This window comes from Herpailurus yagouaroundi, unplaced genomic scaffold, assembly GCF_014898765.1.
Source record: "Herpailurus yagouaroundi ecotype Mexico unplaced genomic scaffold, PumYag 159, whole genome shotgun sequence".
In the NCBI taxonomy this organism is placed as follows: Eukaryota; Metazoa; Chordata; class Mammalia; order Carnivora; family Felidae; genus Herpailurus; species Herpailurus yagouaroundi.
Window position 1 is genome coordinate 10,408,395 of NW_024412400.1, and position 17,243 is coordinate 10,425,637.

General features: G+C 49.4%; 1 protein-coding gene and 1 long non-coding RNA gene across 6 annotated transcripts in view; one reads left to right on the top strand and one right to left on the bottom strand.

Annotated features, from left to right (window-relative positions):
- The window catches only part of LOC121033541 (uncharacterized), a 9,997-nt gene extending 7,098 nt beyond the window's left edge, over positions 1-2,899 (bottom strand). For both annotated transcript variants that reach the window (XR_005791974.1, XR_005791973.1), the window contains exon 1: positions 2,366-2,899. This is a non-coding gene — a long non-coding RNA (uncharacterized LOC121033541). The remainder of the gene's footprint in view (positions 1-2,365) is intronic.
- Positions 1-17,243, top strand: part of GASK1A (golgi associated kinase 1A) — a 67,742-nt gene that overhangs the window by 35,713 nt on the left and 14,786 nt on the right. For all 4 annotated transcript variants that reach the window (XR_005791967.1, XR_005791966.1, XR_005791968.1 and 1 more), the window contains exon 2: positions 958-2,229. Coding sequence is in view for 1 of the 4 variants with exons in the window: in XM_040479973.1 (XP_040335907.1) it covers positions 958-2,229 (1,272 nt within the window). In the remaining 3 variants the exon portion in view is untranslated. The remainder of the gene's footprint in view (positions 1-957; positions 2,230-17,243) is intronic.

Below are 17,243 nucleotides of genomic sequence, written 5' to 3' on the forward strand. Positions count from 1 at the left end.
CACAGCAGTATAGGTACCCTGGAGTCTGGAGAAGAGGGGTGGGGCCTGAGAACTTCCCTTTCTGACAAGTTCCCAGGGATACTGATGCTACTGGTCCAGGAACAATGTGTTTAAAAAAATCACTGTCCCAGGGGTGCCTGGGTGACTCAGTCGGTTAAGCATCCAACTCTAGATTTCAGTTCAGGTCATGATCTCACATCTCATGAGTTTGAGCCCCGCATCAGGCTTCATGCTGACAGTGCAGAGCCTGCTTCGGATTCTCTCTCCCTCTCTCTCTCTTCTTCCCCTGCCCCCACCATGAAAATAAGTAGATAAACTGAAAAAAAAATCACTGCCCAGAGTGTGTCCCTGCCCGCACATGTGGAGCAGGTGCTACCACGTCAGTGTGCCAAGAAAGCCAGGGCATCCAACTTCCTTTTGAGCAGGTGGTGCAGGCAGAAGTGCCTAGGCAAGGACTTAGTCACATGGTTACACCTGGCTGCAGGAGAGGCTGGGCAATGGCGCCTGTAGCGGGGCAGTCTGTGCCCTAAAAAGGGAAAAGGGAAAAGCTTGCTTGTGGGAGACGATTAGAGGTTTACGGAGTGGGCCCTAGGATTCACATGGAGATGAAGAGAGAGGGTCCAAGCACTCAGTGGTGAGGGACAGGTGTGAAAAAAAGATGCTTACGGTGCTTGGTTCTTAGTGTCATAGCGGCCCTTTATTCAAGGGGGAGGAGCCCAAGGCGGCCTGCAGGCATCAGCAAAGGCCGCCCGGGAAGGCAAGGCAAGAGCTCAGCTTTGAAGCAGGACTGCACTTGGCTGTGGTTGCCCATTCCTGCCTCGAAGACAGCTAGGTGTACTCCGCCATCTTTGCCCTCTTTGTGCCCCCAAGATGTTCATTCACTGTCCCTGTTGTTTTGTGGGTTGGGCCGGATGTTTTCCCAGGTCTCAGACTCTCTTTTTCTATCCTGTCCCCCAGGCGTCTTGGCTCTGGAGAAAGCTGCGTGGCAAAAGGCGGCTGGTGATGGCATTCTGCCTCCTGATGACTCTGTCTGCGGTGGCTGTCACTCGCTTCCCCCCACAGCATCCTGCTACTGGCCCAGACCCTGGTCCCATGGAGCCCCAGGAGGTAACGGGTGCCCTTGGCCCCCACAGCCAGCAGGCTCTGAGCTCCAGCTGGAGGCAGCGGGCAAGAGACCTAGGGCTCTGGAGAGGCTGGGCCTTGCCTAGCCCCATGTGTGCTGGGGAGCAAGGCCACAGAGGGCCAGTGGACAGAAGCAGGAAGTCCCTGGGAGGGGACAGCAGGCATCTAGGGAGGGTCAGGAGGGACATTACTTTGGCATCTCTAGGAGATTTGAGACTCAGTACCCGGCGTCTTGTGCTCCTGGGGGAGGATGAAGTTAGGAGTCCAGGAGCCAAAGACTTGGGTCCCCCCTGGCATGATGGTCTCATCAGAGAGGCACAGAATGAAACTGGCACCCTGGTTGGCCCCCTCACAGGACATGGCATGACGGCTTTACAGGCTTGGAAAGCTACCGCTGGACCGACCCTCCGGTCCCACCCAGCAGAAGGCAGGAATCTTCCAGGATTGACTGGTGGGCGACAAACAGGGCATCCCACACCATCTGCAGGGGCTCGTCGGTGGCCTGGCTCTGTTGGGAAGCTGCAAGGATCTGTCTGGTGTGAGGCTGAGACCCCTGGTCTGTTGACCGGCTTGAGGACCAGTAGGCAGGCTCCCCCGTGGCTCACAGAGCATGATGTGCAAATGCTCCGGCTGTTGGCCCAGGGGGAGGTGGTGGGCAAAGCCAGGGTGCCTGGCCATGGGCAGGTGCTGCAGGTTGGCTTCTCCAATGCGGGTGCCTCTCAGGACATGTCTTCTGGGCTCAGCCATCTCTGCTCCCAGGGGCTCTGCGGCCTGATCAAGAGGCCTGGGGACCTGCTGGAGGTCCTGGCCTTCCACGTGGACCGTGTGCTGGGGCTGCACCGGAGCCTACCTGCTGTGGCCCGGAACTTCCAGAGCTCCCTGCTGCCCTACCGATACACAGATGGCAGCACAAGGCCCGTCATCTGGTGGGCGCCCGATGTGCAGCACCTGGGTGACCCAGACGATGACCAGAACTCTCTGTCCTTGGGCTGGCTCCAGTACCAGGCCTTGTTGGCACGTGGCTGCAGCTGGCCAAGCCAGGCCCCCTGCCTGGGCCTCCACCACGCCGAGTGGGCACGCCTGGCACTCTTCGACTTCCTGCTGCAGGTAGGTGGGGCTGGGCATGGTGAGGCTGGAGGGCAGCAGAAGCAGGGGATTGGGGATGAATTGAGACACTGGAGTTGCCCGCTTGAGGATGGTTGGTGACTCCCCCTCCAATCTTTGTGTTTTGACCACCATGCACCTGTTTTCGTTAGTTTTCTGCTTTTGCATTTATTCATCCAGTGGTATGCTGGAACCAGCTCATGTGGGCTTACGAGAGCTGATTGCTAAAATTTTCAGGAATTTTGTGACCTGGTTGAGAAACACAGGCATTATTAAACATTAAATTCCATCAACTAACAATATGATAAGTTATTGTTGAAAAAAAGGTAATAAATGCTCAGAACCCATTAATTCCTAATGATTTCACTGTATTTTACTACAATCTATGCTTTTTAGGTTATTTGCATTTATATAGTAAATATTGTATGATGGTGAGCTACTGCACATCTCCTGTCAACTCCACATTCGGTCATGTTGGTAGCTTGAAATTGGCCAGGGTGGGAGTATTTACACCATGGGAGTCAGCAAATGCTACAAATATGGACTCCCCACTACTTCCAAGAGCTGGTTGTTAAACATTTATCTGCACATCACTGTTGATAATGTTATATCCTTGAATCAACTAGAATTGAAGGTGGTTGCCTAGTTTAAAAAAGAAAGGAAGTAATGGGGAGAGGGAGAGACATAGGAGGATAAAGGGATGATACTTGGGCACTGAAAAATGAGAAAGGACTCCAGCCACAAGGTCAACTGAGGTCCTTCCTCTGCCAGAAGTTAACCCTGGAGTTTCTGGGGATCCTAGGGAAGGATTGGCCAGTCAGGACACAGGAGTTAACTGGGGGACTGCAGGCATTGGCTATTTACTAACTGTAAACAGCATGGCTATTCTGGGGCCTGTGCACTGGATGTCAGCTGAGACATACGTGTGGAAATGTGTCCAGAAGGATATAAAGACAAAAAGGAAAGACAAAAAGCTCAAAATGGGTGAATATGTGTACTAGATGCAGACTGAGCCAGCCCCCGTTTCTGTAGCGATGCCTATTGAAGAAAGACACCAACATGAGCCCTAGATTCACCTACTGGGGTGAGTGGATGAGCCACAGGACAGGATTCAGGCAGCCAGGGGATGTCATGCTGTATTTGGTCCACACAGGGTTGGTCCACAATATGTTTTCAGAAAATTCTTAGACAACATGTAATACTTTGGAGATTTCCCCATAAAAATCCAGCTTCCTTTGAAACACTGGATGGTTTAGTAACATTGGGCCTCCCTTCCCATATGGCAGTAATCAGCCTGAGCTGAGTAGTCATGCCATGCTCTCCTTTTGGCCATAGGCCCTACCTCCTTATTTTCTGACATCCACCTCCTGCCCCTTCCCCAGAACCATGAATGCTACCTGTCAGTCAGTGGATATTTGTTTCCAGTCAGCGAGCTAACTGGTCTCCTGAGGTACTTCAGGCTCTTCCAGTCTGTCTCTAAGCTTTGTGGAAAGAGGAGTGTGGAGCTCAGTGATCAGTATGGGCTGACAGATAGACCTGGGCTTGAACCCCTCACTCCCAGACCCCTTCCTGCTGTAGGACACTGAGGAGATTACTTTGCCTCTTAGACATTCACTTTTCTTACATCTAAAATGGGACTGGATGTCCTGACCTCACTCCCTTGGACCTGATCATTATAATGTGTGGTAGCTTCTAATTGCCAACACCTGCATCTGTGGGCTTGCTCTGGGTGACATGTGACAGGCTGGGTGCTGGGGAACTAACGCTGTCCAGATAGTGTGGTCAACCATCCAGGTTGGGAAGGAGGTATTTCTCAGACGTAGGACTTATAGCCTGGGGCAAACAGGGAAGACTGGTCATGCTACTTCTAGGAGCAGCCTCCGGGGACTGATGGGAGCCAGTGTATAAAGAAAGCCCTGGCTCCCTGGCTGGGATGGCTCTTCAGTGTGTGTTATAAGTGTCTCAGAGTTCCCTGCAGTGGTCATTGTTCACCCTCTCTGTCTTACTTCTCTGCTCCCTGCTTATGTTTCTGGATTAGCTCACACACAAAAAAATGGCTACCGCTTGAATCCTTGTCTTGAGGTCTGTCTCTGGGAGAGCCTGGCCCATGTCAGACAATAACACTGACCTTGTGTGGTTTCTGCATGCAAGATGGTTCATGTAATACAGTGCCCGGAGGGTGGCACATGCATAATTATAAGCAGGCACTGTCCCCAACACTTTATAGGAATTAACTCATCCAATCCTCATAGCAGCCTTACAAGTGATATACATTTATTCCTATTTAAAGTTGAGAAATTAAGGTCCGAGAGGTTAAATTACTTGCCCGAGGTCATGGCTGCTGAAGTTGACACAAAGCCTAATGGTTGCCTAATGGTCTGCCTCCAGAGCTCACCTTCTTAATCACAGAGTCACTATTCAGCTGGCCATGAATGAGGCAGGAAGAGGGGACCCTTGCAGGGATGCCTTGGAGCGGTGAGACTGGAGGCGCCTCCTCGCAGAGCCCCAGCCGAAGTGCACGCAGCAGTCTTCTGCTCCACACAGAGCTCCTCTGTCCATCTCCTAGAGTTGCGGTGTGGGACCCTTCCTCAGCTGCCAGGTCCTGTTGTAGGGACGGAAGTCTTGGCAGCCAAGGCACACGCTGGTTGGGTGTGTGGTCTGACGCTACCTGGCTGGCCTTGTGCCACCTCTTCCTTGGTTTGCTGAACACCAGTCAAGTCAAACACCCCTGTCTGGCTGATGCTGCCTTCCTAGAAGCCACTGGCAAGTCAGAGGGAGGCGAGGTTTCAGGATGTGGGTTTCCCAGCACGGGAACCTGAGGTGCCTCCTGACTGGGGACTGAGCACAAACTCCATGTACAGTCCACTCTGTGGTATGTTTGCTTGTTTGTTTTGTTTTATCTAATATAAACCCTTGCTTTTTTGTGTCTGTGTATCACAACATACCATCTACCCAGACACAAAATACACAAGCACTGCGCACATACACATTCTTTATACTCCCCACAAATCATACCCTGTGCGTTGCAAATCCCATCTAAAACCTTGCATTAGTTAGTGATTGCTGAAATAATGCTAACAAACTTCTCTAAAATCATTGGCTTAAAACACCAGCTCTTTAATTCTTTCTCCAGGGTCTGTGGGTCAGTTGGGCTCAACTGAGCTTAGCTGTAAGCTGTGGGGGGTGGGTTCACGTCTGCCCTTGGTGTCTCATTCTGGAGTGCCGGCTAGAGGGGCACAAGTTCCCCGGGGCAAACCCTTCTCCTGGGAAATGGAAGAAACCCTAGAGTTCAACAAAACTGCAAAAGCACATTTAAGGCCTCCACTAACGTCACTTCCTCTAGTATTCCGTTGGTCAAAGCAAGTCAATGTCAGGGAAGGGAAGTACAATCTGCCCAGACTGGAAGGGAAAGAGGAGCAAATATTTGTTGGGCAAAAATGAAATCAGTTACACATACCCCAAACGCATACATTGTACACTTCTAAATGAACCTTATGTCCCCACATATTCTATAGCCACCCACACATGCATACCATTCACATGAACCATACACCCACATATACTCCATATGATGCCCAAACACTGCTGTGGGCAAGTGGGGCTCAATCCTGTGGAGAACTTTGAGTGAGTGTGTAGAACGTGCACCAGAGTTGTCTTACTCAAGGGCCAAAGCTGGGCTATTTACCCCCTAGCTCCCAACTGTCAGAGGTTGAGACTGCTCCTAAGGGCATTGACCTCCTAGGGGCACTAGCAGCCTGGCTCATGTGCTGGCCAGACAAACAGGATCCTTCAGCCAGAAAGAGGCTAAGGCAGAGAGCCACGGCACTTTCTGTAGAAAGCCATCGATATGTACAGGAATAGTGAGTGCCAGGGGGTAGGGATGGGATACTAACAGCATCTGCTACTCCTAATGAATAAATCAAGAACATGTTTTGGAGGCCAGTATGACCAGGAGGATCCTCTCAGTTTATAAGCTGGTCTCTCTAGGAAAGATACAGTACTAATAGTGAGTAGGTACCCTCCACTGCACCCCAGGCTTGTCATAGGAAGAAGTAGGACTAAGAGAGAGCCCACCACTTCTGAATAGATCAGTGAGAAGCTGCTTCTACTCAGGTGGACAAAGTGGGTGGGAAAGTGTGTATGTGTGTTTGGTGGGTGGGGCTCACAAAACTCTGCCTAATGGCAGGGGCCACCTGCAGCCAGAGTTGCATTCAGTCTGGTAAAAGGTAGAAAGTCCTTCTCCTCCTGGGACAGTGATGATGGAACAGCCAAGCATGGTCAGGAAAAGCTAATGACCATCACATTCACTGTAAGTCAAATTCAGCCTGAGAGGAGTTGTGCCTGGGACCTAAAAGAGCCTTCTACTCAGTGGCCAGAGTCAGGGTAGGAAGTGCTGGGTTGTTGGGCACATTTCTTTTTTTAATTTTTTAAAGGGCCTCTGTCTCACACTGTGCTTCCTCTGAGAGGGCGTGTGATTGGCTAGATGGTGGGCGAGTTGTGGAAAACTCAGACAGACTGAGAGTTGGTAATGTTGGCTCATAAAAGTCTTTCTGCAACTTCTGCTTATGAAGGGTCTTCACGTCCCAAGAGTTGATATCCGAGAAAGCCTCGCCTGCCACCCATCCTGGCCCAGGCCATCATCTTTTCTTACATGGACTAACACAAAAGCTCCCTGATTTGTCTCCCTCCCTTCACTTATGTCCCCTCCAATCCAGTCTCCTTACAGGAGACTTCCCCCAGGCAGACCCTGAGTCTAGGATTCCAGTGCGGTAGTTTATCTGGGAGACGATCTCAAGAAACACCCATAGGGAGATGGGAAGTGACATGGGAAGACAGACAATCAATAAAGGGCATGATATAAAGTAGGTCACCACTGTGAGTGACTAGGGAGGGCTTAGTTCCACAGAAAATTTCTGAGAAATGGTATGAAATACATGTTCAGAATTAGCCCACCAAGAGGTGAGGGACTCAAGGCACTTGTAGCCAAATATCCCATCAATCTTTGGTTGAAGGCTGCTTCTGGAGATACGGATTCCCTAGAATCTGGAAAAAGCCCCCAGACAAAGCTATACAGCAGCTGGAATTTGGAAGGTGAACTCTGAAGTTCATAAAGAACCGTTCAGACACAGAAAGCATGCTTCTTTTACAATCATAAATCAGATTGTGTCACACTTCCCCATTAAAATAAGGTAAGGCCTCTCAATGCCCTCGGTATCGGGTTCTTCAAGGGCCCATGGCCCATGTTCTTCTTCTTTTTTTTTTTTTTTAATTTTTTTTTTCAACGTTTATTTATTTTGGGGACAGAGAGAGACAGAGCATGAACGGGGGAGGGGCAGAGAGAGAGGGAGACACAGAATCGGAAACAGGCTCCAGGCTCTGAGCCATCAGCCCAGAGCCCGACGCGGGGCTCGAACTCACGGACCACGAGATCGTGACCTGGCTGAAGTCGGACGCCTAACCGACTGCGCCACCCAGGCGCCCCGGGCCCATGTTCTTCAAGGACCCTAGCATCTGTCCCCAGCCGCATCTCTTGGCACTGAGCCTTGGTCAGTTTCTAAACACACCCAGCTCCTTCTGGTGCAGGGCTTCTTGCTTGGACTTGCTTCTGACTCTTGCTCCCCAGGTTTCAACTCTCCAGACCACCCCTTATTATTATTATTCTCTTTCTCTTTCATGGCATCCTGTCGATTCCCTTTCTGATTCCCAGCACAGTTTGTAAATATTTTATTTATTTGTTCATGTATTTACCACATGTCTGTGTTTTGTTCACCACCACATCAGCATCTAGCACAGAGCCAAGGTCTTGGTTTGATCCTAGATAAGCACTATGAACGAATGAATGAATGAATTAGTGATGAGTGAACTCCCAAGATCTCTGTATGATTTCCAGTCTGGGTGCTGCTGTGTTTTTCTTCCTCAAGTACCACTTCTTCCTCTAGATGGAAAGGAAGCCCAAAGCTTTCTACATTTCTTATAGGGTCCAGAATAGAACCACAGAGGTAGAAAACAACATTTGCCATGATCTTGCCTTCTGGCTGTTAATGAACTTGCACTCCCAGAACAGATGACAATGTGTAATGTTGCCTGATGTCCTCGACCACTGTTCCAGCACTTGGCATGTGTTCATGCATAACAGCCCTTAGAGGCAGAAAATATTCTTAGCTTCATTCTACAGACGGGGAAACTGAGGTTTAGAAGAGCTAAGGAGCTTGCCCACAGTCACAACCTGTTTCATCCAAAAAATATTTATTGAGTCTCTTCAATATTTATTGGTCCATTTCCTTCCCAAGGAGCCTGTTTTCATTTATTTGTGATCCTGTGTGCATTCTTTATTTTGAGTCCAAATCTATGTCTTCAATTCATGTGTACCCCTCTGGCTTAGTCTCCTGGGACATGAGGTATTCTGTCAGTTAGAGAGGATCCCAGAACTGTGATCACTGCCGACCGTTCAGGCTTCCAATCAGAGATGTGACATATCATAGTACCTACCATTTATGAAATGCCTACACCTGTGTGGCAATGTCTACTGCAAACCACACCCATGAGTTCATTTAAATCCTACAACAGGCCCAACAGATGGGAGCTATGTTCCTCCCCATTTCACAGATGGCACAGCCAACTATGGAGGACTGAAACACCTGCCTGGATGAAGGTGTGTAAAGGGTGACATTGAGGATCCTTACATATATTTAAAAGCAGGACCTCCATCAGGGTGAGGTATGAGGGGCAGAATTCTACGTTGGTCCCCAAGGCTCCCCACTCCACTGGCATTAACCCCTGCCCTTGAGTATGGGTGAGACCTGTGAATATGATGGAATAGCACTCCAACGACCAGGTTGCCAATCATTTATCTTTGAGTTGATCAAAAGGAATATTATCCTGGGTGGGTCTGACCTAATCAGGGGAGTCTTTCAAAGGAGATGAAGCATCTAGAGAATTTCCGAAAGTACACAGCCATGCTATGAACTGTCTGGTGGAAGGGGAGGCCTCTAGAAGGACCCTGAGATCCCTGGGACCTAGTGCTACGACTAGAAAGAATGGTTTCTGCCAACAACCTGAAGGAGCTTAGGAGATGGCCTTGAGCTACAATGTGACATGGCCCCTGGCCGACACCTGGAGTTCAGCCTGGTGAGAACCTGAGCAGAGAACCTGGCAAAAATGTGATGGACTCCTGACCCACAGAAACTGTGACATAATAATGGGTTTTTCGAAGCCACTAAGCCCCTGGTAATTTGTAATGCAGCAATGAAAAATGAATTTATGAGCCCAAGGCACATACATTTTGGGTGTAGGGCCGGTGCTGCGTGACCTGGACAGCGAGCGCCTCCCTCCATTTCTTCAACCCCACCCTAGTCCTGTCTCTGTCCAGATTTTTTTAACTTGTTTTTTCTTTAATTGTTCATATTCTTTGCCCCATTTTCTTTTGGATTGTTGGTCTTTTTCTTAATGATTTCAAGAGCTTTTTCTTGAGGAAGGCAATTAGCCTTTTGTTTTTGTTATATTGTAACATTTCTCTCAGGTTCAGTTGTCATAAGCTTTATTTAGAGTCTGCTGTGCAGAAATTTTAAAAAATGTATGTTAAAATTATCGAGCTTTTCTTTTGTGATTTCTAGGTCAGTATATGCTTTAAAAGGCCATCCTCACTTCAGGGTTATTTTTAACTTCAGTCTTCCATGTGTTTTCATCTCTCTTTGATCCATCTGGAAGTTATTTTGGAGTAAGAGATAAGATGCAAAACAACGATTTTTTTTTCAGATAGCAACCCAAATGTCTCAGCACATTTGTCGAATAATCAACCTTTCCCCCCCCCCCAATCTGAAATGTTGCCTTTACCATATAGCCAATTTCCATATGTATGTAGGTCTATTTCTGGACTCTGTTCTGTTCTACTAAAGGTTCTGTCCATTTATATGCCAAAACCACAGTTCTAATTGCTGGGCTCTACATTTTGTGGGAATAACCAGTAGGGATTGCTCTTCCTCATTTCTCTTTCTTAGAATCCTCCTGATATCCTTGCAGGGTATCTACTGTCATATGAAATTTAGAGTCCGCTTGTTACTCCTCCTTCTCAAGTCCTTTTGGGATTTTATTGGGATCAAATTATATTTGTGTGGACTAATGTAGAGGGAAATTACATCTATATTAAAATATAGCATCATTCTAGCCAAGAATTGGATACTGTTGGTTCGCAACCCACTTTGGACCTTCCCGAGAGTAATCTGAAACTAGCCCCTCTATGTAGAAGGCACTGAGAGACCAAAGAAAGAGGCAGGCCACTCCAGGTTGGTAGGTGGCAGGTTTAATAAACAAAGAGACCTTACAGACAAGGCTTGTCTTGGGCAACAACAAGACAGTGGATCCCGGTGTCCACCTGCCGAATCTTAAAAGTTCATAAAGAGGCCTTACCTGGGTTCCGTCATGTATACTGTGCAGGTGTTCTCATCACCACGTCACCATCTCAAGGCAATGTCCCTGGAGCAGCCTCTGGGAGCAGGAGAGGCAAGTGGAACCCACATTCCAAAGACAGGGGAGGGGACGAGGAGCCTGTGCGTGCCCATGTCCAGCTCTTGAGTCAACAGGCAGACGTTCAATGACGTTCCCCAGCAGATATGTCTCTCCATTTATTCATGTTCCTCAGAAGCATCTGCGTGTTTCCTTTACTTTCATGTGGGGTTATTCCTGAGCATTTCATCTTCTTGTGGCCATTTGAAAATAGGATCTTTCCATCATACGTTCTGGCTGGGAGCCCCAGGTCTGCGTGAAGGCTGTTATTTCTGTGTATCAGTTTGGTTAGTGGCCACACGCTAACTTTGTATTGCTTCTAATGGTTGCTCAGTTTATCCTCTGGCTTTTCCAAGTATACCCGCGTTTCATCTGTAATGAATGCACTTTGTCTTCTCATTGCCTCTTACCTCATTACATTTGCTGGTGCTTCCAGGGCAATGGTGAATATTCATGGAATGATGGACATGAGTTGTTGCTACAGATCTGGGACCCTTTCTAGGGTTTCACCATTAAACATAATCCTAGTTTTCCACTAAAGATATGATGAGGAACTATTCATTATTCTTGCTTTATTAAGAATTTCTAGGGGTGCCTGGTGGCTCAGTTGGTTGAGCGTCCGACATCGGCTCAGGTCATGATCTCTCAGTTCATGGGTTTGAGCCCCACGTCGGGCTCTGTGCTGACAGCTGGGAGCCTGGAGCCTGCTTCAGTTTCTGTCTCCCTTTCTCTGCCCCTTCCCCGCTCATGCTCTGTCTCTCTCTGTCTCTCAAAGATAATTAACGTTAAAAAAAATTAAAAAAAAAAAAAGAATTTCTAGGGGCGCCTGGGTGGCTTAGTCAGTTGAGTGTCCGACTTCGGCTCAGGTCGTGATCTCACAGTTCGTGGGTTCCAGTCCTGCGTCAGGCTCTGTGCTGACAGCTCGGAGCCTGGAGACTGCTTCGAATTCTGTGTCTCCCTCTCTTTCTGCCCCTCCCCTGATCATGCTCTGTCTCTCTCTCTCTCAAAAGTAAATAAACATTTTAAAACATGAATTTTTGTTGTCAGGAAAGGATGCAAAATTTTATGAAATGCCTCTGAAGTATCCGTGGAAGAGATCACTATTTCCCTTCTGACGTTATTATGTGAGGGCTTCTGTGTAAGGTGTTCTGACAGTGACTCCTCCTAGCTTTCTCAGTTGGAAACGTTATTTGCTGTAAGTGGATTTATCTTTTGATGGCTGTGGTTTTTTGCACTGATGTCTTTTTAGATAAGATCTAGTTCTCCTCAGTGCATCTCCTCAAAGCCCATCAGCCAGTCTATTAACCTGCATCTTAAGCTGGTGCCGGAACTTCTGGCCTCAGGCTTGGGGCAGATGTGGCGTCCAGATGTTCCTCCCCAGAGCCTCCAGGAAGATTGCTCTTTGTCAGGACATGTGGAGAGCACTGCAAGGTGAGTCCTTAGAGAAAAGTGGGAGCAGTGCCCATTAACCCACTCCTCTCCCACTCCGACCTCCCCCAAGAAACCTCAAGAATTCTCTAACCAGCCAGCCGGGCAGGGTGGGACCAGACCACTGGCCTCCGCGGAGAGAGATGCTGCCATCCTGTGGCAGTCGGAGCCCCAGGCAGCGAGCCTGCCCAGACAGGAGCCACCCTTTCCACCCGGAAGGACCCAGGCCTGTGACTACTCCCAGCTTGGGAGAAGGTCCATGAACAGGGGGCGTGGGCCATCAGGACAGCAGGTGGCTCTTCTGGAATCCATTAGACCCAGATCAGGCACTGGCTGAGGAAACTGTCTTGGCTCAGGAGCTTGATAGGTCATTACAGGACTCTGGCCACCCTTCATACCCTATGCTGGCTCCCCCCCAGACCTGCCCTCTCCCACAGCTGGACCTGGTGTCCCTCCTTGGCAGACTGCATGTCTTGTCCCACCCGGATGTCCTGTTCAGGGGCCACAGAGCCAGGCCTCCCCCTGAAAACTTCTGGTGTTGGCATCTTGGGCGGGGAGGCAGGGTGTGATAGGCAGGCTTTAAGTCATCACAGTCCCATGCTGTCAGTCAGCCAGGCACTTCATTCACTCATTCTTTCACTCAAAAAAACCTCAACTAAATCTCTGGTTGTGCTAAGCAAGTGCTGGGTGCTGGGGATCAGACTGAATCATGTCTTCATCTTTGCCATCAAGGGACTTGGGATCTCTGGTGCCACACAGTCCCACTCACTGGTCAGAGCCAGAGTGCTCGGGTTTGAGCCTAAGCACCACCACGTCCTTGCTAGGGGGTCTTAGGCATGTTACCCAGCCTCTGTGACTCAGTTTCCACATCTTTGAAATGAGGATGATAATGGTGTCTACCTCTTGGCTAGTGGAAGGGACTAAATGAGTTGTGACATGTCAAGCTCTGAGTGGCGCCTGCCACAAAGTAAGGGCTTTACAACTGCTCAAGTAAAAGTGAACAAAAGCTTCGATCCACGTCATGATTGTGTGACACTGCTAGGCTGGTCAGAAAAACCCAACTGCAAAGGTTCGTCCTCGTTTCTTGGGAACTCCTCATTATTTCAAAAGAGGGAAAAAGAATCAAATCCTGAGGGAATGTGGGAAATGGAACTTAATCTTGGCCTTGTGTGGCTGCTAGCCTGCTGCTGTTTAAACTGAATTTCTCTTCAGTGGAAAAAAAGAACCAGACGGTGTGGCAAAATAATCAAACTGGCGACTGGGCCTGGCCAGGCCCTTGCTATTAAACATTCTAATGAGTATAGAGTTTGAGAAGCCAGGGATATTGTATGGGCCAATATTCCTTCGTGGCTTCCTCTGGAAACATACACTGTCACACATCAAAATCTGCACAGAATGGCCTGGAGATGGGGTCGGAGAGGGTTTGCCAGGAGGAAGGGGGTTTGGTTGGCTGTGCCTCAGGCATATTATGAAATCCAGAGCACCTACTATGTTTCGGTCTTGCCAGCACTGCCCTGGCATTTACTCTCCCAGCCAAAGAGAAGCAAGCAGGTGGGTGTCTGTCTCACAGACATGTCCATACTCTGGAAACTAGGCCTGCCCATAAGACGAGAGTGGCTACCCTATTGTTAGCACTTTATTTCAAACTCTGGGTCTCTGGCCTGTGCCACTGGGTGAGGCTGGGGCTTCCTGGTGTGTGTGTGGGTAGGGGAACCCCTGAGATTCCTGGGGGTCTTTGGGCCTGCCGCTCCCAGGGCAGACACAACAGAAGGTTCTTCCACAACAACCACCCCATGCTTTACATGTATCGTTACCCTACGTGAGCCTCAGGGCAGTCCCATGGGAGTATCCCCGCCCCATTTTGTTGATGAGAAAACTCAGGGGTTTCGAGGTTAAATAACTACCTCAGGTCAAATAGCTAGGGCATAGTGGAGGAGAGGGCATGATACAAGCTTCAAGTGGGTTTAAAACCAGTTGGAAGGCTGAGAGGTCTCTGGTGGCTAGCTGTAGGGCTCCTTCCTCAGCCCTGTCCCGATCAACACTTTCACTCGCAGCTGGAGTGAGGACACTGCAGCTAAAGATTTCCACACAGAGCCCTGTCGTGATTCACCTCCCACCCAGTCCTGGGCTTGGGGATCAGTGCGTCAGCATCTTCCACTGACCACTACTGGTCCAGGAGTGAGCGTGTTACCTGATTTGGTCCAGTCAGGCTGAAGGGAAGGTTGCTGGAGGAGAGGTTCATTTCCCCTCTGTCTCTCTGTCTCTGTTGCTCTCATTCATCCTCTCCCCCACCCTCTCGTTCTCTCTGGACATGTACAAGGAAACACATACCCACAGTGGCCACCTGTAGGCTTCCAAAGACTATGCTGGGCTGTTAATATTGGGGGTGGTGAGTGGAGAGCAGAAAGAAACCCGAGTCCTTACTATGTCAATAAGGAGCTGCTAAGTCTCCAGCCTGCCCTATCTTGGGACTTGTTGCCACAGAGATGATCCTAACTTTCCTTATGGTTGAAGGCGTTTTGAATCAGGTGTTTCTGTTACTTGTGGCTGCTGTTATCCAAAGCCCAGGCAGCCAAAGCAGTGATGGTCCATGTCAGGGGTCTTGTTAATGCGCTCACTTCACGAACAGGGTGAGGGTTGTTTCCACCCTGGCCAAGCTGGACCAGGGCTTTGTGCGTTGGTCTCTAGGCTAAACTTGTCTTTTTCAGTAGTGCCTGTGGGTGTCTTTGGCCCGCTGGCCCTGGAAATCCTACCTAACCTGGCCTCACAGAATTGACCTCAACCTGTTGGGGGCGATGGTCTAGGTCTGACATGCAACTTCTCCATCTTGAACTATTGCAAAACAGACAACGTTTTGGGACAGAGGTTGGGACTGTTTAACACTCCCGTTTCTGGACATCTGGTTTTGTGAGGCTTACTGAGCCATAGTTATTTTCTTGTTTGTGTCGAAAGAGATCAATTTTGTATTTCTTCAGAATATATGTGAGTTTTCCTACAAAGGGATATGGAAATAATCAAAGGTCCGCACACAGGACCTTTTACTGGCCGGCACTGGGCTGGGCTGGGTGGCCTGGGAGGTGGCTTCGACGAGTACTACATCCTGGAGGTGACATTGTCCCGCTTACCCCCATTTATGGGGAGGGGCGGCTGCCATGGGCAGAGGGACGCAGGATGGCCGTGCTGGCTCTGGTTGGCTGAGCAGCGAACCACAGAAGAGAGACACGGGCCATCCAAACACCACCATGCCTGCTGCTGCCTCAGTTGTTGTCGTCATGGAGGATGGTGGGCTCTGTGTCTCCTCGTTCTTCCTCTTCCTCCTTCATAGTTTTGAAAGCTGTTCTCTAGCAAGGGTAAGACCAAATTAATTAATCCCATGAAAAGTAATGATGGAGACCTCATCTGACCTCTATAACTGGCTCACTCTTCCTGATCTTCAGGGAGGCAGGGCAGGATAACACAGAGGGCTGGGCTTCAAGCCAGGCAGAACCTGGTTCAAGTCCAAGCTATATTACTTTTTACATTTATGGCCTTCCTGTGTCTGGGGTCAGCGTCCCCCTGGCTAAAGTGGGATAACGGTGTCTCCCTTGCAAAGCTGCAGTGAGGAGTGAATGAGCTAGAGGTGGGTGGCAGTGACAGTGGCAGTGGTCGTCTGAGTGTTTTGGCTTTTTTTTAATAGGTTACTTTATTATTTTTTTTATGTTTGTTTGTTTAGAGACAGAGAGCTGGGGAGGGACAGAGAGAGAGAGAATCCCAAGCAGGCTCCGCGCCATCAGTACAAGGTGCAACACGGACTCCCACGGACTGTGAGATCATGACCTGAGCCAAAACCAAGAGTCAGATGCCCAACCGACTGAGCCATCCAGGCTCCCCAGTGACGTTTCGTTTGGACACCAGTTCTCCACCGCCCACTGGGTGTCCTACAATTCCATTCTGACACTATCTGCCTGGAGTGTCATATCCCACAAGTTAAAGGGTTCAGTCCTACAAGACTGTTCCACTTCAGACACCAGTCAGAAGTCCTGGGCTACCCACACTTCTGACCAACTGGCTATAAATCAAGGGTTCTCATGACTCCCTCCTCAGGTTTGATCATTTGCTAGAATGGCTCACAGAGCTTGGAAAAACACTTTACTTACATTTACTGGTTTATTTTAAAGGATACAAATGAACAGCCAAATGAAGAGGTATGTGGGGTGAGGCCCAGAAGGGTTCCAAGCACAGGAGCTTATGTCCCGATGGAGCTGGGGTGTGCCACCCTCCTGATACGAATGTGCTCACCGACCAGGAAGTGCTCCAAATCTCGTTGTTCAAGTGTTTATCACCCGATCTCCAGCTCTCCTATCCTTCCTGGAGGTTAGAGATGGGGCTAAAGGTCCTATCCTCTGTTCACTTGTCTTCTGGTGACCAACCCCCATTCTGAAGCTATCTGGGACTCCCCTGAGTCATCTCATTAGCATAAACTCAGGTGTGCTCAAAGGGGCTCATTATAAATCACTCAGGAAACTGCAAAGGTTTTAGGAGCTCTGTGCTAGGATCAGGGCACAGAGACCAAATACATCTCTTATTATACCACATCATCATCATCTCTGAGGGAGAGACACCATCGTTGCTTTATCAGACTAAAACCACTGCTGCCTTTGCTGTAAGTCTGTGGCTGTTCTGCATCATCACCACTGCAGGGAGGGAGGTGCCCTGATCCTGCCAGAGCTGAACCGTGTGCTAGAGAGGAATCACAGAAGGCTCCCGGGGATTGAGGGAGGGAGCAGGCCCTCTCTTTCTGTGGGGCCCCTCACCAGCGTGGTGCCATCTGGCTTTCTGCTTCCCTCGCCCTGACTTTCACTCACCTCCACGCTGAGTCTATCCCTTCTGTTGCCTTGGTCTGGACAGTTGCCCCAAGCACAGTATGTTACCTGGAGCTGATTTCTAGATTCCCAGGCTGGCACCTTTCCTCTCCAGTGGTGTTGCCAGGCTTTCTAAATTAGTGTAGGCATTCTGCAGAAGGGGGCCTGAGTCTCCATGCCGCACACAAGGCTCTTTCAGGAACCGGATTACCTTTGCATCCTGAGAGTTAGCACCCGTGTGAGTCA